At 44.4% G+C, this 27,856-nt stretch overlaps 1 protein-coding gene across 1 annotated transcript; it reads right to left on the reverse strand.

Moving 5' to 3' along the window:
* Positions 1 to 2,668: 2,668 nt before the first annotated feature.
* Positions 2,669 to 27,804, reverse strand: hlcs (holocarboxylase synthetase (biotin-(proprionyl-CoA-carboxylase (ATP-hydrolysing)) ligase)). Its single transcript, XM_069665821.1, has 11 exons — positions 27,330 to 27,804; positions 25,537 to 25,677; positions 24,407 to 24,569; positions 22,404 to 23,434; positions 21,820 to 21,996; positions 18,281 to 18,561; positions 8,618 to 8,685; positions 7,450 to 7,610; positions 6,817 to 6,931; positions 4,519 to 4,732; positions 2,669 to 4,359 (listed from the first exon to the last, which is right to left on the reverse strand). Exons 1-11 carry the CDS (start codon positions 27,594 to 27,596, stop codon positions 4,188 to 4,190), a joined length of 2,790 nt encoding a protein of 929 aa, XP_069521922.1. The 5' UTR covers positions 27,597 to 27,804; the 3' UTR covers positions 2,669 to 4,187.
* Positions 27,805 to 27,856: the final 52 nt, after the last annotated feature.

Consider the following 27,856-nt stretch of genomic DNA (forward strand, 5'->3'; position numbering starts at 1 on the left):
TCTGCAGCTCCTGTACTGTGTAGTCTCTTAGCCGTCTATCTTGTCTAAAGATGATGTCTGCCCTGAGGGGGTGGAGGTTCGGTGGGGGTTCAGAGCCGTTTACACTGGTGCCTGTGGCATGCTACTCTGGAGGCCAATACGAAAGCCATACACTCGTCCGCAAGAGGGGCAAGTGAGACCAGGTGTCAAGGTAATACCAGCAGCCCTCTGGTGTCATTAAGCATGTCTTATGTTTCTCCTTTGTAGGACGGTATAGTGCATTTGTTTAGATAGATCTAATGAAAGCCAGAGGTTCAAGTTGGATTGGGTTTATGTTGCAGTAGGTCTTCGGTGTTGTCCTTATAGTGTCCTTTTTGTCCAACAGCAGGAGTTTTGCTTTGCTTAGCTGTCCGTAGAGGGTTTGGTGGGGTAGGCCTAACGTGGATATTATAAACATTATTTTTTTTGCAAATGCTGCCTTCATGCTAAATTATTTGGTCACAGCTAGAATTTTTGGTGTTGAATTCAACCATTTCCAGACAGGCCGACATGGTGCTCTGTGGGGACTGATCTACTTTTGGAGCAGCCTCAAGCAGACACTCAAAGGGCCTGAAGTTTTTGGGTTTCAGTCAACTGTGGTGGTGTTTCAATACGCAGGATTGGTGGGAGAGCATATGTGGGTAAGCTGGGTTGGTGTTGTTAAGAAGGGTCTTGAAGCAGAACAGTATATCAGAGTATCCCCATCTTCTGAATGGACAGGGGCAATAGTTTGCTTCCTGGGTCTAGCCCTGGGTGTTGTTGCAGTCTGCAAACCTGGATTTCTTGTGCACCCACCATGTTCCTGAAGGTGCATTGGGTTGGTGGCCTGGTCTCTGAAAAGTGGCTCTCCTGTGTTGGACAGGATAAATACATTTGGGCTTCATGTTTTGATGGCAGCAGTGATTGTATTTTGGTATAGCTGTAGTCAAACCAGTCGTACTGATGTTTCTTGACTGGCCAAGGGCTTCCTAGGCTGCACTTGAGCAACGTCATTGGAAGTTGTCTTTGGTGATGGTTGTGCAGTTGGGTTTTCTGTTTGTGGCTGTCTTTGGGTGACAAGATCAAATATTCTCGAGGAGTTCGGCTTGGCCATAAGAGCATCATTCAAGCATTCAGCCCCATGCACGGCACACATGGTAAGAACATCCTCTCTGTCTTTATGAAGGGCAAAGATGTATTCCAAGTAGAGCCAGGGTTTGGGCAGGGGTCTCGCAAAGTTGTTTGGAGCTTGTTCTTCTTAAAAGTTGGTGTTGAAAATGTCCAGGAAATGTTCTGCACAGTCAGAAAGGACCAAAGACCATTGCTGTTAATTTTTCATACTCCATGCTGGCCTGGGATTTACTCCATGCGAGCTGTTCTGTCAGGTCTCGCATTGAAGTCACCAATTAATATGAGTTCGTCTCTAGCTGGGGTTTTTGAGCCAAGAGCTCTCTGAAAGTAAGTAAGTTAGAGATAAGGGGCTTGCGCAAGGAAAGGATTAGGGAGGGGGCGTGGGTACCCAGTCCTCAATCCTCAATTCTTCAGTCCACCCGACAGATTTTCACTGGTATAAGAAATTCATGAAGACCTTCACTTGGCTGGAATTGTAGGTTGATTACAGATGGTCTGGTCTACTTCGTTTACCCGCGTTGCAGTGGGACAGTGATTGACACCTCCGCGACCACTGCAGCTCTGAGAACAGCTGCTGATACGACCAGGGTTCCAAACAATATGGTGCAACAGAGAGGGCAGCACAATGGAATCTACAGGCTCCTTAAGGCTACAAAGTTACATCACACCAGCTCTATGATTGAGTGATGTGAAGTTGGTATCTTGGAATCTATGTCTAAGGACTATAAAATAAAAGTTTCAAGTAAACCAGTCGTACATCTCAACTTGGGCTTTAAAGTTGTGGCCATGGGTAACATACCGTACCTGCTGTAGATGTGTACACCTTTCACTGCAATGCTCGTTAGCAAAGTTTCAGAAACATTCACTTTTAGTCACTCGAAAAGTGGTAGATGGACTGCACTTACGTAGCCCCTTTCTAGTCTTCCGACCACTATAAGCACTTTACGCTACACGTCAACCTTTACCCATTCACAGACTTTCTGATGGTGGAGATGCCAACCTGCCATTCGAGATCTATTGTAACTCATTCTCACACAAATGGCCGTTCCATCAGGAACATTTATGGGTTCGGTATATCACTCAAGGACACTTGGACATGCTGGTCCTGATGGACGATCCGCTCCACTGTTTTGTCTTCTGGCTGCTCCTGATTCTTCATCTGTTGACATTTCTCTCCTAGTATTGTCTCATTCCCAGATCTGGACAGTAATTTAGTGAGTACAATGTGCTCATGACTGATTATAAGAGCCATCAGAATGAAATGTTGTAATAAACTTTCACATCAGCACTTCCTGTTTGCAGTTGTGCTCAGCTGCAGGCAACAAATTCCTCTCAACAAAGTCATCTAACTGCACTTTTAAATAATTCTACGTTATGAGTTAAGGTTGTATCACAGCACGACATCCCTGGGCAGCTTGATACCAAAGTGTCAGTAAGGTCTGTAATGTGCCAAAAACAACACAAATAAAATGAAAAAACATTTGTTTTGTGACTTTTTATCTTCTACATGTTACAAATCATTTAATGTTTCAGTGTGTGGGCTTTTAAGAAGCAGAACAACAAGGTAAGATTATGAATATTTACATGTCGTTACTGGACAACAAGGATGAGTTGCCAAGCTGGTCCACCTGAGCTGAACTGGGACTGTTGAGGTTCAGAAGAGGAAATAAGTGCACCTCTATTTTCAGTTTTTAAGGTGTTTACATGATTGGTTACAGATTCTTGAATTCGGCTTTATCTTCACTCTTGTGTGCCCTCCACCCCCACAGCATATTAACAATACAACAGAAGAGTGACAGAAAATAAAACAATGTGTAAACCCCAGGGCCTTCTGATCTGATCAGATTACAGCTATCAGTTTGGATCAAATCTGGAAAATGGGGATTAGATCAGGTAATCCAGTTTGTTTTTTATCTGGATTAAAAACCTCCAGTTTTTATTGTTCAAAACTTTTGAGTAGGATTACGAGACTTTTGGATAATCAGGATTATCCTGATTCCAGCAGAGGGGAAGAGTCAGGCTGGATTTCAGGAACTAAATGCCATAAAAGTTTGAAACATTTTTACAGTGTAGTTTATACTGTAGACATTTTTATTTGAATATCTTGCATTTGAACTGCGGTATCATTACAGTGACATTGTAGATTAGAAAGACATTAGGGCAGCAAAATGATTTTGTCCCCATAAAATAATGCTCAAAATGTCAAACCATTATTTATTTTAAAGCAGCTGTGAGGAACTGGTTGATGCTGTAAGAACCAGGACAGGAGGTAGAAGGATCAGTTAATCCAGGAAAGCAGAAAGCAGCTCTATGATTTACAAATTCAGATTAAACCAATAAAACAACTCGTCCCTGGATTTACCTGCGCTTTTCATTCATCTATAATTCTATATAGTTCTTATTATGGTATCGCTCAATCTGCCTGAAAAAGTAACATTAAAACCATGCATGTTGTGGACCAGGATCAGGGTTTTATAGACCAGGATCAGGGGTTCAGAGACCAGGATCAGGGTTTTGTATAACAGGATCAGGGTTTTATAAACCAGGATCAGGGTTTTGGGGACCAGGATCAGGGTTTTGTGTCACAGGATCAGGGTTTCATAGACCAGGATCAGTGTTTTGTGTCACAGGATCAGGGTTTTGGGGACCAGGATCAGAGTTTTGTGCACCAGGATCAGGGTTTCATAGACCAGGATGAGGGCTTTGGGAGACCAGACGTTGTTAGTGTAAAGAAGTGAACCACTTGTTGGTGTGTAAATCTTTATTTAGCAGAGAGGAGCGACAGAAGAGTTGCAGTAAGCTCAGTTCTCATGTTGTGTTATTATTATATATATAACAGATAAAGTTTTAAATGTGTGGTCCCAAACACTGTCATGGTGATGTGAGACACGTCTCTGTAAGTAGCTGCCTGTAAAGCCAGTCCTCCTCACTGTCATATAACCTCTAGTTCAGTAGTGTGTTCGGTTAACAAGCCAGTGCTTCCACTGTAAACCACTAACGTGTATTAGGAAACATGTTTATAAAGTATGTAAGTCAGATTTGGTTCATTCAGTTTGGTCCTAATGCTGCTTCATCACCACCAGATTCTTCAGCATGTCAAAGGAGTTCCCGTCGGGCTCCACAGACACCAGGCCCTGCTCCCTGCTGTGCACCTGCAGGAAGCCGTTCTGGTCCAGACCCACCACGTCGGCCTGCAGCCCGTCCTCACTCCACAGACGCACCCTTGTCCCGCTGAGGGAGAGCACAGAGAGTCACTGCTCTGATGCAGGGTGATAGTGAGAACACTTTATTTACGACTAAGATTAAAGATGCAAAACAAAACAAGCAGACTGGGATCAGTGGATCTCTTGTCTGACTCCACAGGTGGGTGGGGTTTTCTGTAGAGCTCACCTGTGGATCCACCTGCTGTAGTACGTGGGTAGCACGGCGTCAGGACCCCCCCTCTGGAAGCTGGCGATGAGGGTCTCCAGGCAGGTGACAGTGCGGGCGATGAGCTGGGAGCAGCTGAGCGGCTGCAGGCTGCAGCTCTGCTCCGTGTTGTACTGACGGATCAGGTCGTTGATGCACACTGTAGGGTTACTGTTGGTCACGTTGAACCCACAGCCTGCAGACAACAACAGACTGATTACTGCTGGATTATCTTTACGGACAGAGCAGGTGTATTCAGACCCTTTAATATGACTCATCAGAATCAACACAACAAAGCCAGCTGTGTCTGTCTTCGCAGTGACAGAGAGGTGGACGCTCATGGAGATGCTCAAAGTGTTCTTAAAGTTATGCAAAGTTAAGAACTTCCTTCTCTAAAAGTTGAAGAGCTTTAAGAGAAGCAGTCACATGCAGGATTCATTTCAAATGTGTTACCTATTAGAGTTCATGGTTTCACCCACTGACGACTGTAAAGAAAACATATCAGTGAACGGGGAGAGGTGGGAGAGGATAAAACCAGATGGGCGAGTGAGTGAATCTCCCCGATACAATCCGGTTAGTCAGAGTTCCAGTTTATAGTTTGGACCTTTAGCTTGCTAGCTTGTTAGCTAGTTCAGCAGCCTGATGTGATCTTGGTCAGTGAATAAAGTTATTCACAGTTCTTTTTATTACTAGAAAAAGTTATTGAACTCTTAACTTTAGCTTTAACGAGTGAATCCCAGTGACCAACATATACGCTACATAGCCTGTACACACACACATATGTAAGTCTTGTTTTTGTTATTCAGTAGCCGCCAAGTGGTTCATCATTAAACTATAATTACAAAAAGAACATTTGGGTGTCTGACAGACTAATATGTGTGAATATTAGTACCTATATCATAGTTGACTTGATTTAATGGCCCTTTGATCATCGTACATATCTGCGTGCTTATTTTACCCTGCTGATGGTAGTTAACTGAGAGCAGTGTGAGGATGACACACATCACTATGACTCCTTACATTTGTACAATCAGCTCATCTTCAGCATATAAATTAGCACGCATGCACGCACACACACACACACACACACACACACAAAAGAATCATTTTATCATGTCATGTAAGAAAAAAACCCATTTAAAGCGAGCCGGTTGTTTAACTGGCTCAATCACTATAATAAGGCAATCAAGTTTCAAGTTTCTTCCTTTGGTCAAAGGTGCTTTCCTGTAGGTAGCTATAGCTATTAATTTTAGTACAGAGCAGTCCAAATAAAAATAATAATGCTGTTGCTGTAAATGAAAATAGCTTACTATTATTGCCATGTTGCTGTAGCTTAGCCTGCTACATTCCTTTGAGGGGTAGCTTCAATGTAGTGAAGCTAAATTTAATGTAGAGTAAATGGTAGCTTCGCTCACTACGTGTCATAAGTAGCGTGCCCAACACTGTCAGGAGGAAACGCAGGTCAAAGAGGCAAAGGTCAAAAAACACATTTTTAATGAAAAGTGGGGAGAAGACGACAAAGGGGAGCGGTTAGTTTTCGAGGAGACAAGCCCGGAGGATTCGGCTGCAATGAAGGCACTTACCATCCTGAAGAATGTCTGTTTTCTTTAAGACTTTAAATATTTACCTTGTGAAATAAAATAGCATATTTAGCTAAACAATAATTATAATGTTCATCTTTGTTTATTTTTTTGGCCCTTCATGGCTTTATTGAGAGGACAGTGGATGGTGTTGGAAACAGAGGAAGATAGTGGGGATGACACACGGCAAGGGGCTGAGGGCGGGAGTGGAACCCGGGGCCGCCGTATCTAGGGCTATAGCCTCTGCATATGGCCGCTGATTTAACCACTGAGCTAAACCGGCGGCCATAATATTCATCTTTTAACATTTTTCACATGCAGTTGTCGGTTAAACGACGGTTATGGTGGCTGGTAAAAAACATTGAGTGGCTTGTAGATTTTGGAATCCAACAGCCACAGTGCCAGGTGGACAAAAAAGTTATTTTCCAATGGTGTTGAGACTGAAATGTTTTTCCTTGCTAAAGCATACATTCTTTGAAGCCAAAATAACTAAGGCTTCAGTGTAAGTGTCAACATGAAAGTAGACACTGTATTTCTATTGCAGATGAAACTCTCACACCACCATCACTCTGTGCTCATAAAAATTAGAATATCTCAAAAACTAAAAAATGTTCAAATAACTTGTTAAGAAACATTTTATTGATGTTTCTACAGTCAATAGTTTTGGATTCATATGTTTTGTGTGTGTTGTATTTGTTACCTATTAGCAGATGGAAGGTCGATCCGATGAGGGTCGACGTCACCAGGACCCCACCCAGCTTCATCAGGTTACTGTAGTAGATGTCATTGGGCCACTTCACCCTGAGGTCGATGTCCTGACAAACAGCATCAGAGTTTAACATCATGCACTGTAGTGATGCACAAAATATACCATCTCTATCAGATACTGTATGATTTTTAATTAGGCTATTACAGTCAGATAATACACTGGTACAGGAAGCGTGCAGGCTGTTACAGTCTGATAATACACTGGTGCAGGAAGTGTGCAGGCTGTTACAGTCTGATAATACACTGATACAGGAAGCGTGCAGGCTGTTACAGTCTGATAATACACTGGTACAGGAAGCGTGCAGGCTGTTACAGTCTGATAATACACTGGTGCAGGAAGTGTGCAGGCTGTTACAGTCTGATAATACACTGGTACAGGAAGCGTGCAGGCTGTTACAGTCTGATAATACACTGGTGCAGGAAGTGTGCAGGCTGTTACAGTCTGATAATACACTGCTACAGGAAGCGTGCAGGCTGTTACAGTCTGATAATACACTGATACAGGAAGCGTGCAGGCTGTTACAGTCTGATAATACACTGCTACAGGAAGCGTGCAGGCTGTTACCTGGTATCCAGGAAGTGTACGTACAGCCTCCACTACAGCCAGAGCAGCCAGGTGCTGCAGGAAAGGGATCCTCTGTCCGAGCCTGGAGCTTAGGTCCACCTGGACGCTCAGAGTGAACATGGCACACCCCAGAGGGCTGAGCCAGGCATTCCCTCCCCGCCCTGCAGCAGGAAACAAATCATTACAAGTCTGAGGTTTGTTCATAATGTGACAGCTCCTGCTTCATCTCTCTATGTGGTTAAATAGTTGGTGCGTGACTGCAGAATTAAGTGTGGGGGAAATGGTCTGTAGGAGGATTGATGGTATTGGGTCCAGCGGACAGGTAGTGGGCCGAGATTCCAGCAGAAGCCTGGAGACAGTATCCTCTGTCAGAGGTGAGAATGAGGTGAGTGAGGCGCTATTAGCTGTTGGCTGTAGGCTGAGATGGTCAGACTCAAAGAACTGATTCCTGATATACCACCATCATATTTCTGAAATATCAGTCGTGTATAATCCCTAGAACAATTATACTTTCATAAAATTCCTTTAACAGCATGATTATGACATAAGGACGGACTAAAGCTGTTCAAAAGTGGCACCACTTGCCTGGTATGTACCTATTTAAAGTAGAGATAGACCGATATGTTTTTTTCAGGGCCGATACCGATACCGATTATCAGTAGTCAAGGAGGCCAATAACCGATATTTGGAGCCGATATTCACTTGCAGTAAAAGTGAAAATATTGGCTTCAAAATTTTGAATAATTCAAACTCCAACACTTAACTTTGTTTAAATGCCTTTAAGCATATGCATCGGAGCCAAAATAACCCAGTTTTAAATTGATCTCTTATCGGCCGATGTCGATATGCGTCAAAATGCTGAATATCGGTGCAGATAATCGGCCCGGCCGATAATCGGTCTATCCCTAATTTAAAGACAACGATGGCATACTGTTATGTGAAAGAACCTTGTGAGGAGTTGTTTGAATTAAAAAGACTCTTAAAAAGAATTTCAGATTCAGTTTCAAGTTTATTGGACTTCAGTTTCAAACTAATGTGATTCAAATTATTCAATTATTATACAAGTTGAGCAATTCAAATTCAAAAATGAATTCTTAAAATTCAGTTTCTACTGACACGTTTCAGCCCATTGTGTGTGTGCAGGTTTTCAGTGTGTTGGAGGACTCACCTCTGCCCTCAGTCTGACGAGCAGCGACAGCGATCAAGCCCATATCCTTTGGAGAGTGCAGACTGAGCCTGAGACAGGAAGGACAGAACACAGGAACGTTAGCACCTGCTGCACAGTGGCAGTATAAGGTATCTGTGCACTGATCGAGAAGGATGGATGGAGAGTGTTTAAAGAGAGGGGGCGGTGTTAGAGATAAACAAAGCAGAGGAACCCTGCAGGAAGGCGTCCTCCGGGGGAAACTGTCTCATACACATAAATAAGTGCAGATCATCCTGCATGATTGTGATCATCAGCACAGTGTGTATTTCATCAATAAGGACTGTGTTACTACCAGTAGACTGTTTGCACATTATCTCGTCTCCAGATGTAATTAAAGCTGATCCATCGACACCAGGCGACCGCCGTCCACCGCCCAGACAACACAAAGTGTGTGCGGCTTTTCTGCTATTGTGATGCAAAGATGGTCAATTAGCTTAAACCCAGCGTGAGGGCCGGACAGAGCTTTGTAGGAGACTTGTTAAAGAACAGTTTATCAGAGGGATGGATGACAGCTCACTCTGCACTCCGATGAGTAAACTATATTTGCACTGCTGACTGACGAGCCTTTAGGCTGGGAGAACACAGGTGATTAGTATGATACACTATGATGATGTGTTTATGATCCCTCCTGATTATACCGCACATTCATTTAGTTTATCAGATGATCAAAACATTGTGAATTGTTTTGTTTCATTATTTACATGAAACAACGTTTGGATAGAACTCTGTATTCACCTGACAAAGACCCAAGAGGTGTAGGCCTGCCTTTTTTTCATTGACTTGCACGACCTTTAAGTTTAGGCTATACAGATTGTAGATATACTATTTATATATAATATAAGTATTTTAAAATATTCCAAGAAATAATCAAACATAGCACTGTAGGTACAGGTCGATCATGTCTATTGCAGGTCGAATGTTGAATCGGAGGCGGTCTTTTGAGTGGAGAAATGTTTACAGCAGGCAAGATCTGCTTCGATGTTCATATGGGCACCTGAGCATTGTTTTAAGAGAGAATTAAAAAAGTGAACCTATCCTTTAAGTTCCACTGGAGCTAATATCATCTAAAAACACTGTATCAGGGTGTACTGGTAGTTCTGTATGACTGAATCCTCATGACAGGGGCCCGGTGTTGATTCTGGCCTCGGTGGGCCTCCCCTGTCTCTATCTGAAATAAAGGCAAAAGAATATCTCCTAATATTTGAATTTAAGTGAATAACTCATCAAAATGTGTGTGAGTGTAAAAACTTGGCAGGCATGAAAAAAGAAATAACGTTAGATTCTGAAAATATCTCAGCCTCAGGAATGTTGGCTAAACTGAAGCTGATTAAGTCGGACATTTTGAACTGGAAAGCTCTTCAGCAGCCAACTAACTGTCAACATATAATCACTAAAAAAACAGAATACTAAAAACAAACCCTGAGGCACTAAACATTAGCAGCCAATTACTTATATCAGAGCATCAAATATTTCCTCATGACTTGATGAACAGACAATATTTGGAAAGGGTTGGAAGTGCAGCACTGACTGTGTGTGGGCTCCGTGTAAGACATGTTAGCTGGAGCATGACCCTGCTGGGGGTGAGGCTTGTTAGAAGCTGGTTAGTCCCTGCTGAGGGTGAGGCTTGTTAGAAGCTGGTTAGTCCCTGCTGAGGGTGCAAGGGGGGGAAGGGGATGCTTTCTGGCAGACCATCAGAGAATCAGGCCAACCCGTTCCTGAGAGCTCTCTGCTCACAATCAACCTGCATGGACAAGACGCTCACGCGCGTCCTCCAGCTGCAGAAATACACTTTATATATAATGTAGGTAAACTGCTGACGGCCTTCTGATCTCACATTACTGACTGCACTGAGGGCGGTCACAGGAAGCAGCTGGTACTATGTACCAAATTCAATATGTGAGGGCCTGAGCTGTAGAAGTGGATCCTTTTCTACATAAGAATTTAGAGATGCTAAAGCCTGACTTGTTTCCGTTTACAAAGATTTTAGAACAGCTAAAAAGTGTTGTAAGACAGAAATTCACAGACAGCACTGCTGAAAGTTACAAATGAGCTCCTTACTGCTTTGCACAGAGGACTTCTCTCTGTACTGGTCCTGTTGGCACACAAAAGTTAGTCACGGAGTTCCACAAGGTTCTGTGCTCGGACCGATTCTTTTCACTTTATATATGCTTCCTCTGGGTACTATCATGAGGAAACACTGCATTCATTTTCATTTATTAGACCAAATGCAATGACAGGAAACAAACACATCAGCATTACTTTGATGCTTTTAAATGACTGAGATGGTTAACCAATTATGAGAGGAGATGGAGATAATTTTCTGCTAAATGACAAATTGACTAATCCACTTATTGCAAGTTTAAACATTGACCATGGTATGATGACCCTGTGGTCACAAAAACTACTTTGTGTTTCTCAAATACAACATGAAGGCAGCCCACAGTGGTCAAACAGGTTTAACCCATCATGTGGTCTTCACCAACACCATGTAACAGTTTCAAAAACATGTGGCTCTCGACCTGCTCCTGCAGTGAACAAGGCTAATCATGTGGTTGCAGATGTAGGTGTAGTCAAATGTGTAGATGTGCACCAGGAAAAAGGAGAAGACACATTATCTTCTAAAGAAAGCGATGAGAGCCACACAGGCAGAGAAAGTGAGGCCGCTCTGTGGTGTTTTTGTCTGCCGTTATCCGTTTCATCTCCTCTGATCACTGGGACCTTTGTCGTGTCCTCACTCCAACAATAGCAGAACAAAGACAGACAAAGTAGCATGATCGACAAGGAGAAAGACGAGGCAATGTCCTCCTGATGAAGAGCGTGGGCCTCTAAATCCCCTCTTTGTTTTAGGGGGCAGCTAAGCCACAGGGGTCACCCTCCTAGATCCTGCAGGTCAGGAGGATAAAGCCCCCCAGCAGTGTCATCTGTCAGAGGAGGACGTTTGATAATAAGCTGTGTGCCCACACAGAGAGGATGCAGGCGGTGAGGAGGCTGTCACACAGCATCAATCTGTCTTATATGAACACCTCACCAACAGCAGGTACCTGTCACTGTTATATTACAAGTGTCTTATATAAATACCTCTCTAGCAGCAGGTACCTGTCACTGTTTATACTATAGGTGTCTTATATAAATACCTCTCTAGCAGCAGGTACCTGTCACTGTTTATACTATAGGTGTCTTATATAAATACCTCTCTAGCAGCAGGTACCTGTCACTCTTTATACTATAGGTGTCTTATATAAATACCTCTCTAGAAGCAGGTACCTGTCACTGTTGTATTACAGGTGTCTGTCGCCAACAGCAGGTACCTGTCACTGTTGTATTACAGGTGTCTTATACACCTCGCCAACAGCAGGTACCTGTCACTGTTATACTGTACTTACACTATGCGTAAGTAAAACTGGTTACCTGTTACATATACATAATCTAACTAATCAAGAGGCTGCATTTGATGTGCTCATGGACGATATGATTTTCCTGAAAGCCATTTATCCTCCGAACCCAAACCCTGTCACTTCCCAGATTAAAATATCTCAGATTAAAAGATTATTTCTGCCGTCCATGCTCATCTTTCAAACAGGATTTTGGGTGCATAAGCGTGTTTGCATTGATCATTCAGCAGCATCGAAGGGCTGATCAATACAAGAGGACAAACTAATCTGTAAATGTGATTAATTGAGCTAATCCTGTTTACTGAGGGGCAGCACAATGATCATTTCACATAGCACTATTGGAGATGATCAATGAGAGCGGCAGCTCCATTAGCACAAGCAGCTGAGCTCCACTCACTGACCTTGTTCTGGCCCCTGCCTGGCCCAGCTCAGGTTCTGTTCATCACATAGTGAGACTGAAATATGTATGAGAAGAACAGAAAGCACACAGTCTTCTGCAGTATGAGCAACTGAGGCACAGGGCCCCTGAGGGTCTGGCCCTGGTCCTGGTCAGTCCTGTTTCTTGTCCCATTAGACCATTTCACTGCAGCTGAGATGAAAGGCTGCCTGCCCTGTGCTGGCCTGTGTTGGTCTCTGTTGGCCTGTTATGGCCTATGGTTGCTTGTGTTGGCCTGTTTGGCCGGTGTTAGCCTCTTTTGGTCTGAGTTGGTCTGTGTTTGCATTTGTTTGCCTGGGTTGGTCTGTGTCGGTCTGTGTTGGTCTGAGAGGGCCTATGTTGGCCTGTGATGGTCTAGGTTGGCCTGTGTTGGCCTGTGTTGGTCTAGGTTGGTCTGTGTTGGCCTTTGTTGGCCTGTGTTGGCCTGTGATGGTTTGGGTTGGTCTGAGTTGGTCTGAGAGGGCCTATGTTGGCTTGTGATGGTCTGGGTTGGTCTTTGTTGGTTTGTACTGGCCTGTGATGGTCTAGGTTGGCCTGTGTTGGCCTGTGTTGGTCTAGGTTGGTCTGTGTTGGCTCGTGTTGGTCTGTGTTGGCTTGTGGTGGCCTGTGATGGTCTGTGTTTGCCTGTGATGGTCTGGGTCGGTACCCAATGGCTATGCCACCAGGAGCAATTTGGGGTTCAGTGTCTTGCCCAAGGACAATTCAGCATGTGACTGTAGCACTCAGGGATTGAACCGCCAACCTTCCGATTGAGAGACGACCAACTCTACCACTGAGCCACAGCCTGTGTTTGCTTGTGGCGTTCTGTGTTGGCCCCTCAGCGTCACAGAGGGTCTCAGGCAGAACTCGGGTCAGACTCTGCTCCACGTGTGTTCCCAGAAGAAGAACGAGGACATTTAGGCATCTGCTTACAATCTGTGATAATTGCAGGTGGAGCATGCAGGTCAATTGAGCCAATTAGATTTTTATGGTTGAACCTGTTGCCACGGCTATGAGGATCCATTTTGTGCGGGCTGTATTTTTCACAGGAAACAGGACCCTCATTCAGACAGTGTCAGTTTGGATATTGGATTACCTGTGAAAACAAACAGCGATCGCCAGGCTGTCTGCACACTGAAACAGCTTTCAGCAGAAGAGGCCTTTATTAGGCTTGTTTTCTGCTCAGGTGCTTAGCTGTTGTCGGGACTTTTCCAAGAATAAGAGGTTGAAATGCACAATAAATAGTCAAAACTACATTCACAGCCCCTCTGAGGGAGAGTGTGTGTGCGCGTGTGTGTATTTATGTGTGTGTGTATGGAGGGAAGCTAGGAAGTGTGTAGCTGCAGGCATAGGGATCAAGTTCAGCCTAGCAGGAAAACAGTCATTATGTTCTTCAGACCAGCAGAGTGCTGTTTAAACCCCCCCTCCGTTATCTCAACGCCTTCACACACTCATACACACGCACACACACGCACACACACAGCTAGCATTTATCATAACAGCTAATCCAGAGAACAATTAAATATAAGAGCAAGTTTCTCTGATGTTATTATCCACACAGCTCTAGTCTTGTTTAAATGGACAGATATCTCAGTGGTATCAGTCTAACTGTTTAGTACACAGTGAATAAATGTCACAATAAAAGAGTATATAAAAACAGAAACTCTTCTGTAGGACCAGCAGGGGCATCGATGTGTGAAGCTGCTGATGGAGAGTCATTGAGATTCCAGCGTGGTGTGACCTTGTGAGAACACCGTGTGTGTCTCAGTGCTGCTATTATTAGCCTGTGCGGCCAAACAAAGCTTTAATACCCTGAACAAACAGACAGACAGCGTCCATTCAGCCTCAGTCCTCTGAAGCTGCTTTCATCGGCAGCAGCTTTAGAGCAGCTCCCTGTTCACTCTGTTTTTTATCCGGCAGACAGGAGAAAGAGGCACTCATTGCATTCTCAAAGGCCTCTAATAACTCAATGGTCTGAGGTTACACATGTGTTTGACTATCTGATTAACGTAGAAGCAGATTTAAACACGATGTTCACGGACTACTTCAGGAATTTAATGGTGAAAACAAGACGACTTTATGTGTTAGATCAGCAGAGACAGCGAGGACGGGTGGTTCTTTTATTGCTATGTATTCACACAGATTTTCACTGTTGTCTACTGTCAGTTTTTCTGCAGACTACCATCACTGTAAACTGTGAACGGGTTAACGTTTCCTCTGAACTGCAGAGGAGTTTTTTAAATGAATAAAGTAGATACATTTGTAGAAGATAAATAAAGCTAAATGCAAAGAGACGTGGGACATAGTTTGTTAGCTGCTCTGCTGAAGGCAATCGCAGATAGTGAACACACAGCTGCAATCATGAGCGTGCGTTGTATTACACACAGGATGAATGAAGGTCCTTTTTATGAAAGCTACAGTGGATGTTAAATATCTGCTTTAAAGAACAGGGAGATTATCTGCTGCAGGTTTATGGTCCGATAGATGTCATGGAAACCTGCTCCATCAATACTTCTTAAAAGGAGCCTCATTTTAGCCTTAAAGTCGAGATGAAATTAAAAATGTCATTTTAATCCTTTTAGATCACATCCCCGGTAATATTGTGCATCTATTTGAGAATATAGGCCAAAATAAATACAGAAAATCAATTTCTTCTTATTCTTATATCAAAATCCGATAATTTTTTCTTCCGGTAAAACTAAATTTAACGTGCGCTCACGTAAGTTAGCACCAAACAATTTCAACCAATCACTCTGCAACATTTAGCCGCAGAGCACCAAGAACGCTCGGTCAGTTAGCTAGCTACTGCGCTGTGGAGAACGTCTGTCTACGCCCACTTCTCAACGATCAAATCAAATCCCTCTAATGACATGTCCCGCCTGCACGTCCTGTTTCACTCGGACATATGTCACGATACGGAAGCTAGGTACTCTCGAAATTATTACGAATGATCGTTTTTATTGTGAAAGCACTTTGAGCTGCATTTGTTGTATTAAACGTTCTGTACAAATAAAGTGTGTTACTTTTAATTCCTGTGAGCCTGATGACTTTGTTCCACTTCATGTATTCTAGTGAAACACTGAACTGATTCATTCATAACTATGAAAGCTCTCACAGGTGAAAACTCCCTGATTAGGGATAGACCGATTATCGGCCGATATTTTTTATTTATTTATTTTTAAATCTGATGGCCGATAAGAGTTCATTTCTTTGCAAATTTTATTTAACTTTGTTTTATTTACTTTATAAAAATTCAGGAAGTTATTCATTTATTTATTTACATTTTCAGCTCCAAATATCGGTTATCGGCCTCCTTGACTACTAATAATTGGTATCGGTATCGGCCCTGAAAAAACCATATCGGTCTATCTCTATCCCTGATGATAGACAATAACTGACTTCCCACTTTATAAAGATGGAGGCAGCTGGTACTTCACAGTGACGCAAAACTACACCCAACCATCTCGCTATAAAAATAAAGCTTTTTAGATTTTAGACAAACGGTATAATTACATGGGTGACTCTGACAATCTGTTCTCACTGACAGAATGATTAATCAAACTGGTTTCAAGAGGAAGATCCAGTGAGCTTAATATTGTGAGTTTGTGTGATTAAACATCTATATGTATATATAGATATGTATATATACACAGCGCAGCGGCTGATCTCTCTCATCAACATGTGCTGCAGGAATATAACAGCATTCCTTCATAATCACATTAATCAAGCTGCTGCACAGACACATCTGGAAAGTCAAATATTAGCAGCAGCAGGTTGTGGGTTCACTCTGTGTGGAAGCTTAATGACAACAGTGTCTGTTCCAATCAGCTCAGCGCGGCTCCACAGACCATTTGTCAAACTTTATGACACTTTTAATTGTTCCCACCTGCAGCCTCAGAGCCTGCTCAGGGCCCGCTGCACCCACAGGAGAGCTGCACACAAAGACTCTGTCAGACAGACCTGCTCGCTGTGCTCAGGTCAGCCAGCACTGTAATCAGTTCCAGCCTGTGTGTGTTACTGTGTGTGTGTGAGTTACTGTGTGTGTGTTAAGGGCTTAAAAAGGGCCTTCTAACCAGGAGACACGTATATCCATGTGTGAACCTTTAATTCATGTGTGATAGTGTCACAGCACACACGTACTGTACATGTGTGTAAGGCTGTGTGATTCCAGCTCAGATAGAGGTGTCAGTACACCTCTGTGCTTCACAGTGATCAATAAGTATGAACTGATGAAAGCACAGCAGAGCAGACACAGAATCCTGCTCTGTAGCTCTGCTGAGCTTGAATACTCCACACATGACCGAACTGAGCAGACTGTCAGAAAGGTAAGGAAGAAAGGAGAGAGCAAGAAACAGAGGTTACGATAGTCACACAGACAAAAGGTGTGTTTTGTGGGTGTGGGTCAGGACCCGGAGAGTTTCCTCCGATTGAGGGGTCAGTCTGTGTTAAATATGTAAAAACAGCTGCAGGACCACAGGCTTCCTCTGACCTCACAGTCTGATCCCTGCGTTCACATCCACACGTCACTCAGTCAGTGTGAGGAGGAGCGAGGGGGGATAACTCCGGCATGGTGATTCATCATCATCAACAGGTTCTTACCAACACGCAGCACTAACACACACATGAGCACATGTCATTGTGTATAATGTGTCAGCCCAAGGGCAGGGCAAAATCCTTTATCACGGTGTAGGATTTTCATATCTCGATAACGATTTAGTATATCATGACATACCTTTTTTTCTGGTAATTTAATAAATAATTTGTCTATGTGAAATGACCACAGGATCATTTTACTTTTTATTTGTCAAGTCATGCAGTAACATAAGGAGTAGTCAGCCAGCTCGGGGGGTCTGGGGGAAAAATTGTGGCCGAAAAAGCCCAAATTTGGTGCTTCTGGCACATTTTCAAAGGAGAATTTGGCCCCTTGTACGTTTTAGCCCACTCTGTGCCCACCCAGTCAGTGTTCACGTTTGGATCTACATGACAACATAGAAAAAAATGTACACAGCTGTAGCTGCTACTACAAGCTGTGATATGCTTTTTGATCGGCCACTGTGACAACCGTTCCTGTATGTTGATTATTTTTAAATAGCTGTCCAATATGACGGCGGCTTCATCATCAGTAGGGGACGCACGTTAGGGGAACACTATATCAGAAATACTTTTTTAATACCCGGCGCGAAATTCGGGATTAGAAGATTAGAAAGAATGAAACAATTTAATGAAAAAGACGAATAAATAAGATGAAATGTTAACGTTAAATACCGATAGGAGCACTGTTTGTCTATGAGCTTATTGGTTCTTTCAGTACTGGGCAATCACATACCGGTACCAAAACATTTTATTATATTGTATTTTATAATAATATCATCTGGACCTCCAAGGCTGTGAACAATCAAGTATTCATTTCTGTTCTGCCTCATGAAATAACGACATCACAATTTTAATTTCAGTCTTAATTCATGCTTCGTCAGGTCTGCAAGACAGCAAGAAAACTACTTTTAAAATGCTTGTGAAGTTTGGTTCTGCTGTAATGTCAGGATATTCTTCAAGCACTTGAAGACTCAGCGTTCACACGAATATATCGCTTAAAATAAAACTTCATCTGGTGTCAATATCTGAATTTCCATCTTAGTACTGACTGTGTTCGTGATTTGGACATGACTGCAGGTCCCTGTGTGGTTAAGGCTCTATGTGACGTAGCAGCTGGTCGGTCTCTACATGTTGCAGTGTTCACAGTGTTTCTCCTGCTGCCGGCCTCACTGTGATACCTCAGTATGTTTCAGACATTGAACAGGCTGAGAGGATGTGTCTTACCCCTGCAGAAGGTTCATGGTGGACGTGACCACCTCAGCATACAGCAGGGTGTGTCCTAGCGTGCTGGTCTTCAGGTTCTGCCTGTAGGTGTCCATACTGAAGTGGTCCCAGCTCTGAGACTGAGGAGGGTCTGTGACTAGGACCAGAGAGTCCTGAGGTGGGTCAGAACCGTCCTGGAGGTCAGAGCAGGAAACCATCCTGAAGGGGGTGCCAGACAAGGTCAGGAGACCGTTTGGATCGGAACGCGTCTGCAGCCACCGCAGGAACACAGACCTGAGCTCCTGAGACAGAGAGAGACGAGAACGCGGAGAGAGTTAGAGACATTTATATACAGACTCTGTCTACAGACAGGTACACACTTATCAGACACACCAGAAAACACAAACTATGTACATGCACTTGAGAGGTCAATGCACATCAGCTTTAGAAAAAACAATGACGCAGATATATAGCAATGAACGCATGTATACTTTTAAGGTCTGTGACTGACACAACTCAGCTCAGAGTCTTCTAACAAACACCAGAATGAACACAGACAGTAAAATATTGAGTATCACAACATAAATGTATACTGTATGGATTCGAACAGTGATAGATTTTTAATCTATAGTTGACCATCAAATCTTTGTGATTGCAGCGGTCCATCCTGTGCTGTGTTTGCACCCCTGACCACCGGATGGCAGTGCTGGAATCTTCAGATATTTGACTCTCTCTCAGGTGAACAGGTGAACTGTATTTGTTGTTGTGTTGATACATATGTAAGCGACTGTATTTAACAGGCCTGCGATGTGGTCTTTTGCTCACGGACCCTTGACTCTGTAATATCGACAAACAGCAACGTCGTCCAAAGAATGAATCTCACTTCTAATCATGATGTGTGACCGACTCTCCTCTACCTGCTGACGTCTCCTCGCTGGGTGTGAGCGTGTCGGGGTCAGGCTTCATTACAAACACAGAAAGTGTTCATCAGCTGAGCGTTCATGTGTTGGATGGATGTTTGGAATGATTGTGTGTAATCAATGACACGGTGTGAGTAGGCCGACAGCCAGCCAGCAGGTTACAGTGTCTTATGTTCTCCTACAATACTCATACTGTCTTTGTGTGTGTGTGTGTGTGTGTGTGTGTGTGTGTGTGTGTGTGTGTGTAAGGTAATAATGTGAGGAGCTCTGTCTGAAATGTGCTGTATAAATAAAGGTTGATTGGATTTAATTGGATGTGACATGAACATGAAGTCATGGTCAGAGGAGCTAACAGGATGTGATGTGTGCAGACTGACACTGACTACTCAGATTCCTCATGAACACTGTCCCCCTCCCTCAGTGAGCTGAACACAACACTGTTTACATGATCTGATCCAGAATCAGTCTGCAGAGCCTCGTGCGCTCTTATAGTGAGTCTACTTTAGTCACGGTACGTCACTGTGTGCTCCCTTTGTTCACCCAGCAGCTCGTTTATCTCCGCAGGGTAACAGACCTTAGACTTCTGCCCTCAGATACATCTTGCTGACAACATGACTTATATCTCACACATGAACAGGAAGGTAAAAAGCTTCCACCTGCCTGATAATACTCGATAATCAGACTGGTCCAGTCGAGAGCAGATCACCTGACAGCAGAGTGTAATTCACTGGGAGCTGAGAGGCAGACATGGTAAACTCCAGCTACCTCCTTATCATCATACACAACAATCTGGAAACAATTCTGCAGCCCTAATTTCACCAGCCTGCTGCTTGTTGGGACAAAGTGACTGAGGCAGCAGGGTCAAAGGTCACACAGAAATCAAAACATACAGCAACGAAGGCAAGAACAGCCACGCCACATCTGCTGCAAAGAACATTCACTTTACACCAGTTGTTACAGGAAGACCCTCAATGCACTGTGAGTCTCATCTGGGACTGTGGACAGAGATTCTTTATGGACTCACAGCCTCACTTCCTGTTCCTCTGCAGTATGGACCTCTGACTCCGCCTACTGGGTGTTCTTCAGTACTGCAGTAATGAACACACCACTTCTGATAGACTCAGTGCAAACAGACAAACGGGTAATAAAACAGGGTGCTCGTACCCTGCTTGAACCACTGTCCATCATCACGCACACCAGGCAGACAATGCTTCCTTCAGCCCATTTGCTATTATTTCACCGGTGTGCTCGTGGGGGAAAAATGAGGCCTGGAGACATCTGCTGCACAGATTCCACTCATCATAAATGAAGTGGATTGTGAGGCTGATGTCAGGCTCGGTCGTGCGGCTGGACCACAAATCAGCAAAGGTAAATCTTCTTGAATATTTCCTTCCAACGCTGTGCAAACGGCACTTTTTGCTGAAGTACTTCCGACCAGGTAGCTCATATCTTTGGTCCAAAGCAGGAAACAAATTTCTGAACCTGTCTCTTTCCACTGTCTGACCACCGTATCCATGGAGATGTATCCAGATAATGACAGTATTGCAAAATCTATGTCCTGGCAGAAAGTGAAACTGGTGACGGTACTGAAACCGATAAATGTACCTGACTTGTTCATCAGTCCAGTAGAACGTGATGCCTGTTTGACTTATTGTTAATCTGTAGACTTTATTGTTATTGCTGTAGACTGTGCTACATGATGCAAAGTCACTTTGACGTAATGCTACAACTGTACATCCCCCTACGTTACTACGCTTTAAACCATTTGTTTGATTGATTTGTGAAGACAGAACGCCTGCTCTTGTTTATATGACCATGCGATGGTTTACTGTGTTCTGCTTGTACTCTGGATGTCATGGTGTCTTTCTGTCTGGAAGCTTTGGCTGCTGACGCTATGAAAACATGAATTCACTCTGGATAAACAGTACATGTAGACACTTCAAAGATAATCTCTTTTTGTTAATTAAACTTTATTCTTAGGGCCGAGTGAGCCTTGAATGTTTCCACAGGCCGAACACATGTTCTCCTCACAGAGTAGCTCAGTCTCCGAGTGTCTGATCACACACACTGATCTGCTGCCCTCACCTCTCCGCACGCACAGCTGCTGCATACATCTGCATTTATTAGCATACATTAAGGAGGGCAGATTGTTTCCACATGTGCAGCAGGCAGAATAACTCTGCTGCTGTTATCATAATTAACTTAAATAAATACATCAGACTGTGCGTGCGTGTGTGTGTGTGTGTGTGTGTGTGTGTGTGTGTGAGTAACCTGCTCCGTGTGTCAGTGAGCAGGCCCAGTGATGTTTGTTTCCTGCTTCTTTTTCTGTGAAGTTTTGACCTCTTGTATTTAATCTGCAGACGGAGGAATCACCCTCTGTGTCACTGCAGCCTCACGCCCTTTACCTGGGCAATGATTCACCCCTGACCTGCTGTAGTTCCCTCCCCCGCTGGATTCACCACACCTATACATCTCGAGTGTATACATGGTGTTGGTGATGATATGGTGTATGTGTGGACATACTCTGCTGGTTAAACATGTTGTTAATGAATCCACAGGCTGATCTATGAAATTATCTTAGCTGGTGTCACTGTGACCTTTGACCCTGTATAAATGTATAAAAAAACAGACAGTGCTTACCTGTGAGGTGGCCAGCAGGTGGATGGGGGTGGGTGCCGGGGTCTTGCTGAGCTCACAGCTGAGGCCCAGGGAGGACAGGATCTCCGTCAGGACTTCGTAGCGCAGAGCGTTGCTCACCTTCAGCTTATCAAAGTTCCCTGACGTCAGGTGGGAGTCAGGGGAAACCTCCAGGTGGACCTGCAGACAAACAGACAAACTCAGGAAGCTTATAGAGAGACATACTGTATATGTACATGTCAGATGGGCTCCCAGCCTGTGTGTGCCTTCACCAGACCTTCCACCGTCATCACTAGGGGACAGATGCCAGCTAGGTCAGGATAAAACGATATAATGAAAAACACATTCAAAAAGACCGAATGTTAACGTGAAATACGAATAGGAGCACCGTTTGTCCAGGAGCTTATCTGACCAAACATGTACTGGTACCAAAAAATACTGGTTCTCCAGTCTTTAGGATGCTGTGTGGAGCTGCACTGACACAAGTTTAGGACAGTTTCCAGATAAATCAGTTCCCATGTGATCAGAATTTATCCCCACTGTACACCACCACAATCACCACTGTGAATAATGTCATGTGTCTTTACCTGACAGAGCACAGCCTCCCCGCCATCCCCTCCGTGGGTCACCCTGACTATGACCATGTCTCTCTGGTTAGGGACGTCGCCCTTCAGCTCCCCCCAGAGCTCCACCTCCCCCCCTCCCTGACTGTCCCTGATGTAGACCTTGTTGCTGGCCAGCACGCTCAGTTCCAGCTCCGTGCTATCCTCCCTGGTGAAACTCAGCCTGCTGACCTGCCCATGCCGTCTCTCCCTGTCCTCCAGACAGAGGCCTGCGGGGCACAGGGTGGAGGCCAGCCCCAGGACCCGGCCCCCCTGGCTCAGATAGATGAGAAAGCGGGTCTGAAGCTGGGGGGTCAGGGTTTCCTCCTCTGCTAGGACCAGCAGCCTGGTGTTGTCCATCCAGGGGTCGCTCAGAGCCTTCTGAGGCAACAGGGGGTATATGGTGTAGTTGTCCATGTTTATACACTCTGATAACAGCTGACAGAGGGCGTGAAAGCGCTGCTGGCAGCCCCCCGTGTAAACCAGAACATTTGGAGGTTTGCTGTTACAGTCAAATCTGCTGCTGTGACCACAGAGCTCTTTGGCATCATCTGTATCCAGAGTCTCATCCCCACTGTCCAGCCCGGCTGAGTCATCATCCGGGAGGTCTGGGATGTTCTCCGCTGATGCATATTTCACGGACAGGATGGTGCTGTTCTCCAGCTCCAAACACTCATTGCAGCTCGACAGATGGAGGTGGTGTCCATGGCCCTCCATGTGGTGGTGGTTCCCTAAGGAACGGTCCTCAGGCTCACCTACAGGTCCCAGGTCCTGGGTGCCGCGGAGCGGCTCCGACCCTCGTCGATCCTCTAGCCTCCTCTTTGCCTCCGGAGGCAGGAGAAGGCTGCCTTTACGGAACTGAAGGTGCAGGTGGTCAGCCAACAGGTGATGAGGTGAGGGCTCAGGGACCCCTCCTTCAGACTGGGTGCAGACACATGCTGACTTCTCAGTCTTTGGGGTCTGTGGACACTGCTTCTCCAACAGCTCACTGAGAGTGGATTCTTTAAGAAGGACAGCTGTGGACATGCCACAAAAATACAGTTGTAGTGTCAGTGTATTAGGTGACGTACAATTTAACAAAACTTAATAAATAAAACAAATATTAAAGGTGCTTCTGTTGACAAGGTCTTAAACTACCAGTTACAATAAACTAGGCATGCCTACAGTTCAGGCTGAAGAAGAATGAACCTTTGAAGTTGACATGTTAGCATCAGATGTCTATTTACACATCAGGATCTTAGCATTAGCACTCATTTGGAGACATGATAATTGTAGGTCAAAATGTCCCCAATACTCTACTACTATATCTGATTTGGTTTCCAGTCATAAAGGAGAAAAATCTGGCCTTCTAGGTCCGTGAGGTTCTCTGTGTAGTCGCTAACTGTGACTGTCTGAGGTTTGCTGTTAGGCATGAAGTGAACAGCGGCTCTATTAGAGCTTTAACGTATTCTGTTGTGTTGTGGCATTACTTCGTGTTGTCTGTATGTGGTTCTGTTGTCCGTATGTGGCTGTGTTGTCTGTGTTTGGTCGTTGTAGGAGCCATGTAAGTGTCTTTCTTTTCTTTTCTTTTCTCTCTTTCTCGCCACCGGTGTAATTCATGTCACGTGGGTGAGGGTAGAAATTAATGAATGCATTCACCTGCTCACCTGTTTTGTCAGTAGGGAGAGGGGGTGAGTGAGGAGGACGCATTTTTGTTGACCGCCTTTATGACTGCATTTTTGATATTATGGGCTGCACTTCGAGTTTGCTTTTTTTACTGTTTTTGTTTAATAAATAATCAAATGGATTTTGGAGTCGAGCTGGATCATTGCGTGTCAAACAGATGTCACACTCCTTCACTTAGCCTCTTGCGATCTTTGGAGTCAAGTAGATCGCAACAGTTGTGTTGTCTGTGTTTGGTCGTGTTGTCTGTGTTTGGTCGTGTTGCCTGTATTCTGTTGTGTTGTGGCATTATTTAGTATTGTCTGTATTTACGTAAAGACACGTACGTATTATCTTTGAAGGCAGGAGTCCATCGTCCAGCTGAAGGCGATCCTCTATGAAAGCGACTCCAAGCCGACTGAAGTTATCCACACTGGCCTGAGCCACCGCCCTGAATGGTGTGCCCGGGCTACAGGCCAGAGGAAGACAGTAGTCAGACCACTTCACCACCTGCTCACAACACAACACAAAACAACACATAGCAGCGTTTAGTGTCAGACATTTATGTTTATCTTGTTATTGTAATCTCTGCTGTAATGTCACTGATGTATTCACTGTTCTTTCATTCACCTTGGGTGGTAAATGGACTGTACTTATGTAGCACTTTTCTAGTCTTCCGACCACTCAGAGCGCTTTTACACTACATGTCTTAAACACCCTTTCACACTCACATTCACACACTGTTGGCAAAGGCTTCTAAGCCAATCTCCAATCAGGATCTACGCACTGTCACTAACCAATTGGGAGCAATTTGCGGCTCAGTGGATCATGTCTAGTTCATAACATCCCCTCTAGTCGTACAAGGATTTCTCTGATGGACAACAACTAGCGCTGTTCTGTTCCAGCTGTGGAGCGCCTGTCCATCTGCCTCTGCTGAGTGGCAGTTTCACTGTATGTAGCAAGTCACATGTGATCTGTCTTACTACAGCGCTATGAAGCCAACATAAACAGATGTTACTGAGATTTAATGACAATAAACAGGTTGAAAGGATGCTGAAATAACAATGATAACAATAGATGCATTTTAATTGTTAAAAAAGGGAGTTCCATATTTGAATTACATATTTCAATATGACAATTTATAGTATATAAAGTATTGTGGTCTGTTGTGAATGTGTGGAGATTAGCCTGTGCTAACGTTTGGTTTCTCTCTAGATAGAGTTGATCTGTGGTCCGTGTCTTCTCTCTGTTATAGTGACCAACAACCTGAAACTAAAACACTGTCATAGCTGCATCATACAAATGCCACCAAATATGGCTGACATGTTTGCATGTTCTGTTTTAATAACAAACAGGAGGTGCTGCAGGTCAGATTTGAAAGGCTTGGTTAGCGAAGAGTTTAGTGATGATGTGAGGAAAGAACATGTCTGCTAAGTGAAATGAGACTGGAGTTCTTGCTGGTATGTGTGATGCCTACTTTCTTATTGGACGTGTGAGCAGAATGGTAGCCCACTCTGTGTCCTGTAGCTTCTATGATGAATGAAATGTCCTCTATTCGAGGACCACAAACCAGAGAGGAGCCCAACAGCACCGTCCACTTGCTGAGGTCGTCACATGCCTGTGGACAGCACAGACAGAGACAGACAGATGGTAGTAACTCACAGCACTACAGGCTTGTTACACACTGATTAGTAGTTAGTGACTAGTCACATCATGTCGTGCACACGCTGTGGAGAAGAGAGATTACAGCAGACAGACACACAGTGGCATCCCGACTGCAGGCTGTTCAAAACAAACTAATGATCTAATCTGACACTGTTTCATTTATTGTTAATGTTAACATCCATATCATGATATCAGATTGTAACAGACGTGTAGCAGAGCTCAAAACCACACAGAAAACATGCTCTCGTGTCTCAGAGCAGGACCAGTCCCACAGCAAACAGGTCCAGGATCAGTCTCAGAGGTGGACTCCTGACTCTGGTCTGTCTCACTCTGCACAGCTTATTCAGAGGAGATATTTAGAGAGCAGGAGCAATGGCCTTTATTTCACACAGAAATCATGCAAGCGTTTTTGCATGTCATAAATGAAACCATTAATATGAATTATCTAGCAGCAGAACAAGCTCTGATCTTGAAGATAGGAAGGTTGCAGTCAGCTTAGGTAAGACAAAACTGCTTTGAGTTGATTTTTGTGTGGGTCGTTGTCAGGCTTTTGTTAGGGCTGAGAAATTGAGCTTCACTCTCTGAGTATCAAACGGTGAGGTCAGCTGACACGGGTCACACCATCTATTGCCTGCTATATTGTGAAATCAAACAGGGGCGGTTTCAGCTGTGGCACTTCCAGGTATTTAAACACACAAGCTAAGCTGTAGCGTCAGAGGAAGCGTCAGCCCTCATTGTGTTAAGACCAGATTGGGAAAAGACCAGCCAGTCTACCTGCATGAGTCCACTGAGCAAAGACACCAGCTGGTAATGCCCTGTCTCCATTTTCTTTTGGAGCTTGCCCAATGCACCATGTGCTAAAAACAGATTCCTGTCATTCATGGGTGTAGAGAAAACACATCAGTGCAACCCCAACAATCTCTCCTCACTCAGCAAAGCCTCTTCCTCTCACTCCTCCATTACTTGTTAACTGCTTGTTACAGTGGAAGCCCCAAGAAGTTGGCCAATATTACCAGAGGATACATCACCATCAGAAGATCACTGATGGGTTCAGAGATTGACCATAACACTAATGATAAATGATTTGTTTTAGATCCGGAAGATCTGAATGTGCAATTCAACTTTGTAAATGCACAACGAAGATGTGTAGCTTTAAAGAGTGTAGCAGTGTAACAAGGCTTCCCTCAGAGGTTGTGGACCAGACCAATCTCTTCAGGGACATGGAGACGGTCTCTGATGGATCCAATAGAAAAGCTAAGCAGCTCTGTACTGCTGTTTAGAGGAGATGGGAAAGTTAACCTACAGCACATCTGCCAAACCAACCAGTTAGACCTCAACCTCCAGGTGTTTAGTTTGTAAACCGAAAGAAACTTAAATCTGTGTATCTCCTCAAAGTGTGTTCTCTAACGAGGCAGAGAAGGTGTCACACAGAACACAGACTCCTACAAGCATTTAAGATTTATATAATAATATTTAATTACATTAAACGAACTGTATGAGCTTTAGAACCTCGTGACAGCTCTGGTCCTGGAGCTGAATGTAAACAGGCCTGTGCAGTGTCCTCTCTTCTCACACTGTATGAAGGTGACCAGCTGCAGTACCAACCTGCGGCTCTGTGACACACACGGTCTTGTCTCCCAGCTGCAGGAAGACGCGGTCCTCCTCGGGGGGCAGCGGGCTGGTCTGCCGGCGGGCAGCGGAGCGGGGTCCGGTCTGCGGGACTGAGGCCGGGCTGGAGCAGAGGCTAAAACTAAAGCTGAAGCGGCTGCTGTTCAGTCTGAACAAACTGTTCCGGATCAGCACCGAGTAACACTTGTGGAAGCGCACCCACAGGTAGACGTAGCACAGCGTTATTAACATGTTAGCCTTCATACGTGAAGGGAAACATCGCGGCACTTCTTTCTGACAGCGGACACTGCTGTCAGACTTAGCACTAATGCTAACTGTGAGGCTAACCGCGCCCACCACTGATAGCGGACACCGCTGTCAGACTTAGCTCTAATGCTAATTTTGAGGCTAACTGCGCCCACCACTGACAGCGGACACTGCTGTCAGACTTAGCTCTAATGCTAACTGTCAGGCTAACTGCGCCCAGCACTGACAGCGGACACTGCTGTCAGACTTAGCTCTAA

The sequence above is a fragment of the Semicossyphus pulcher genome, unplaced genomic scaffold (genome assembly GCF_022749685.1).
Source record: "Semicossyphus pulcher isolate SPU_LCO1_2020_fin unplaced genomic scaffold, fSemPul1.0.p SCAF_10, whole genome shotgun sequence".
Taxonomy (NCBI): Eukaryota; Metazoa; Chordata; class Actinopteri; order Labriformes; family Labridae; genus Semicossyphus; species Semicossyphus pulcher.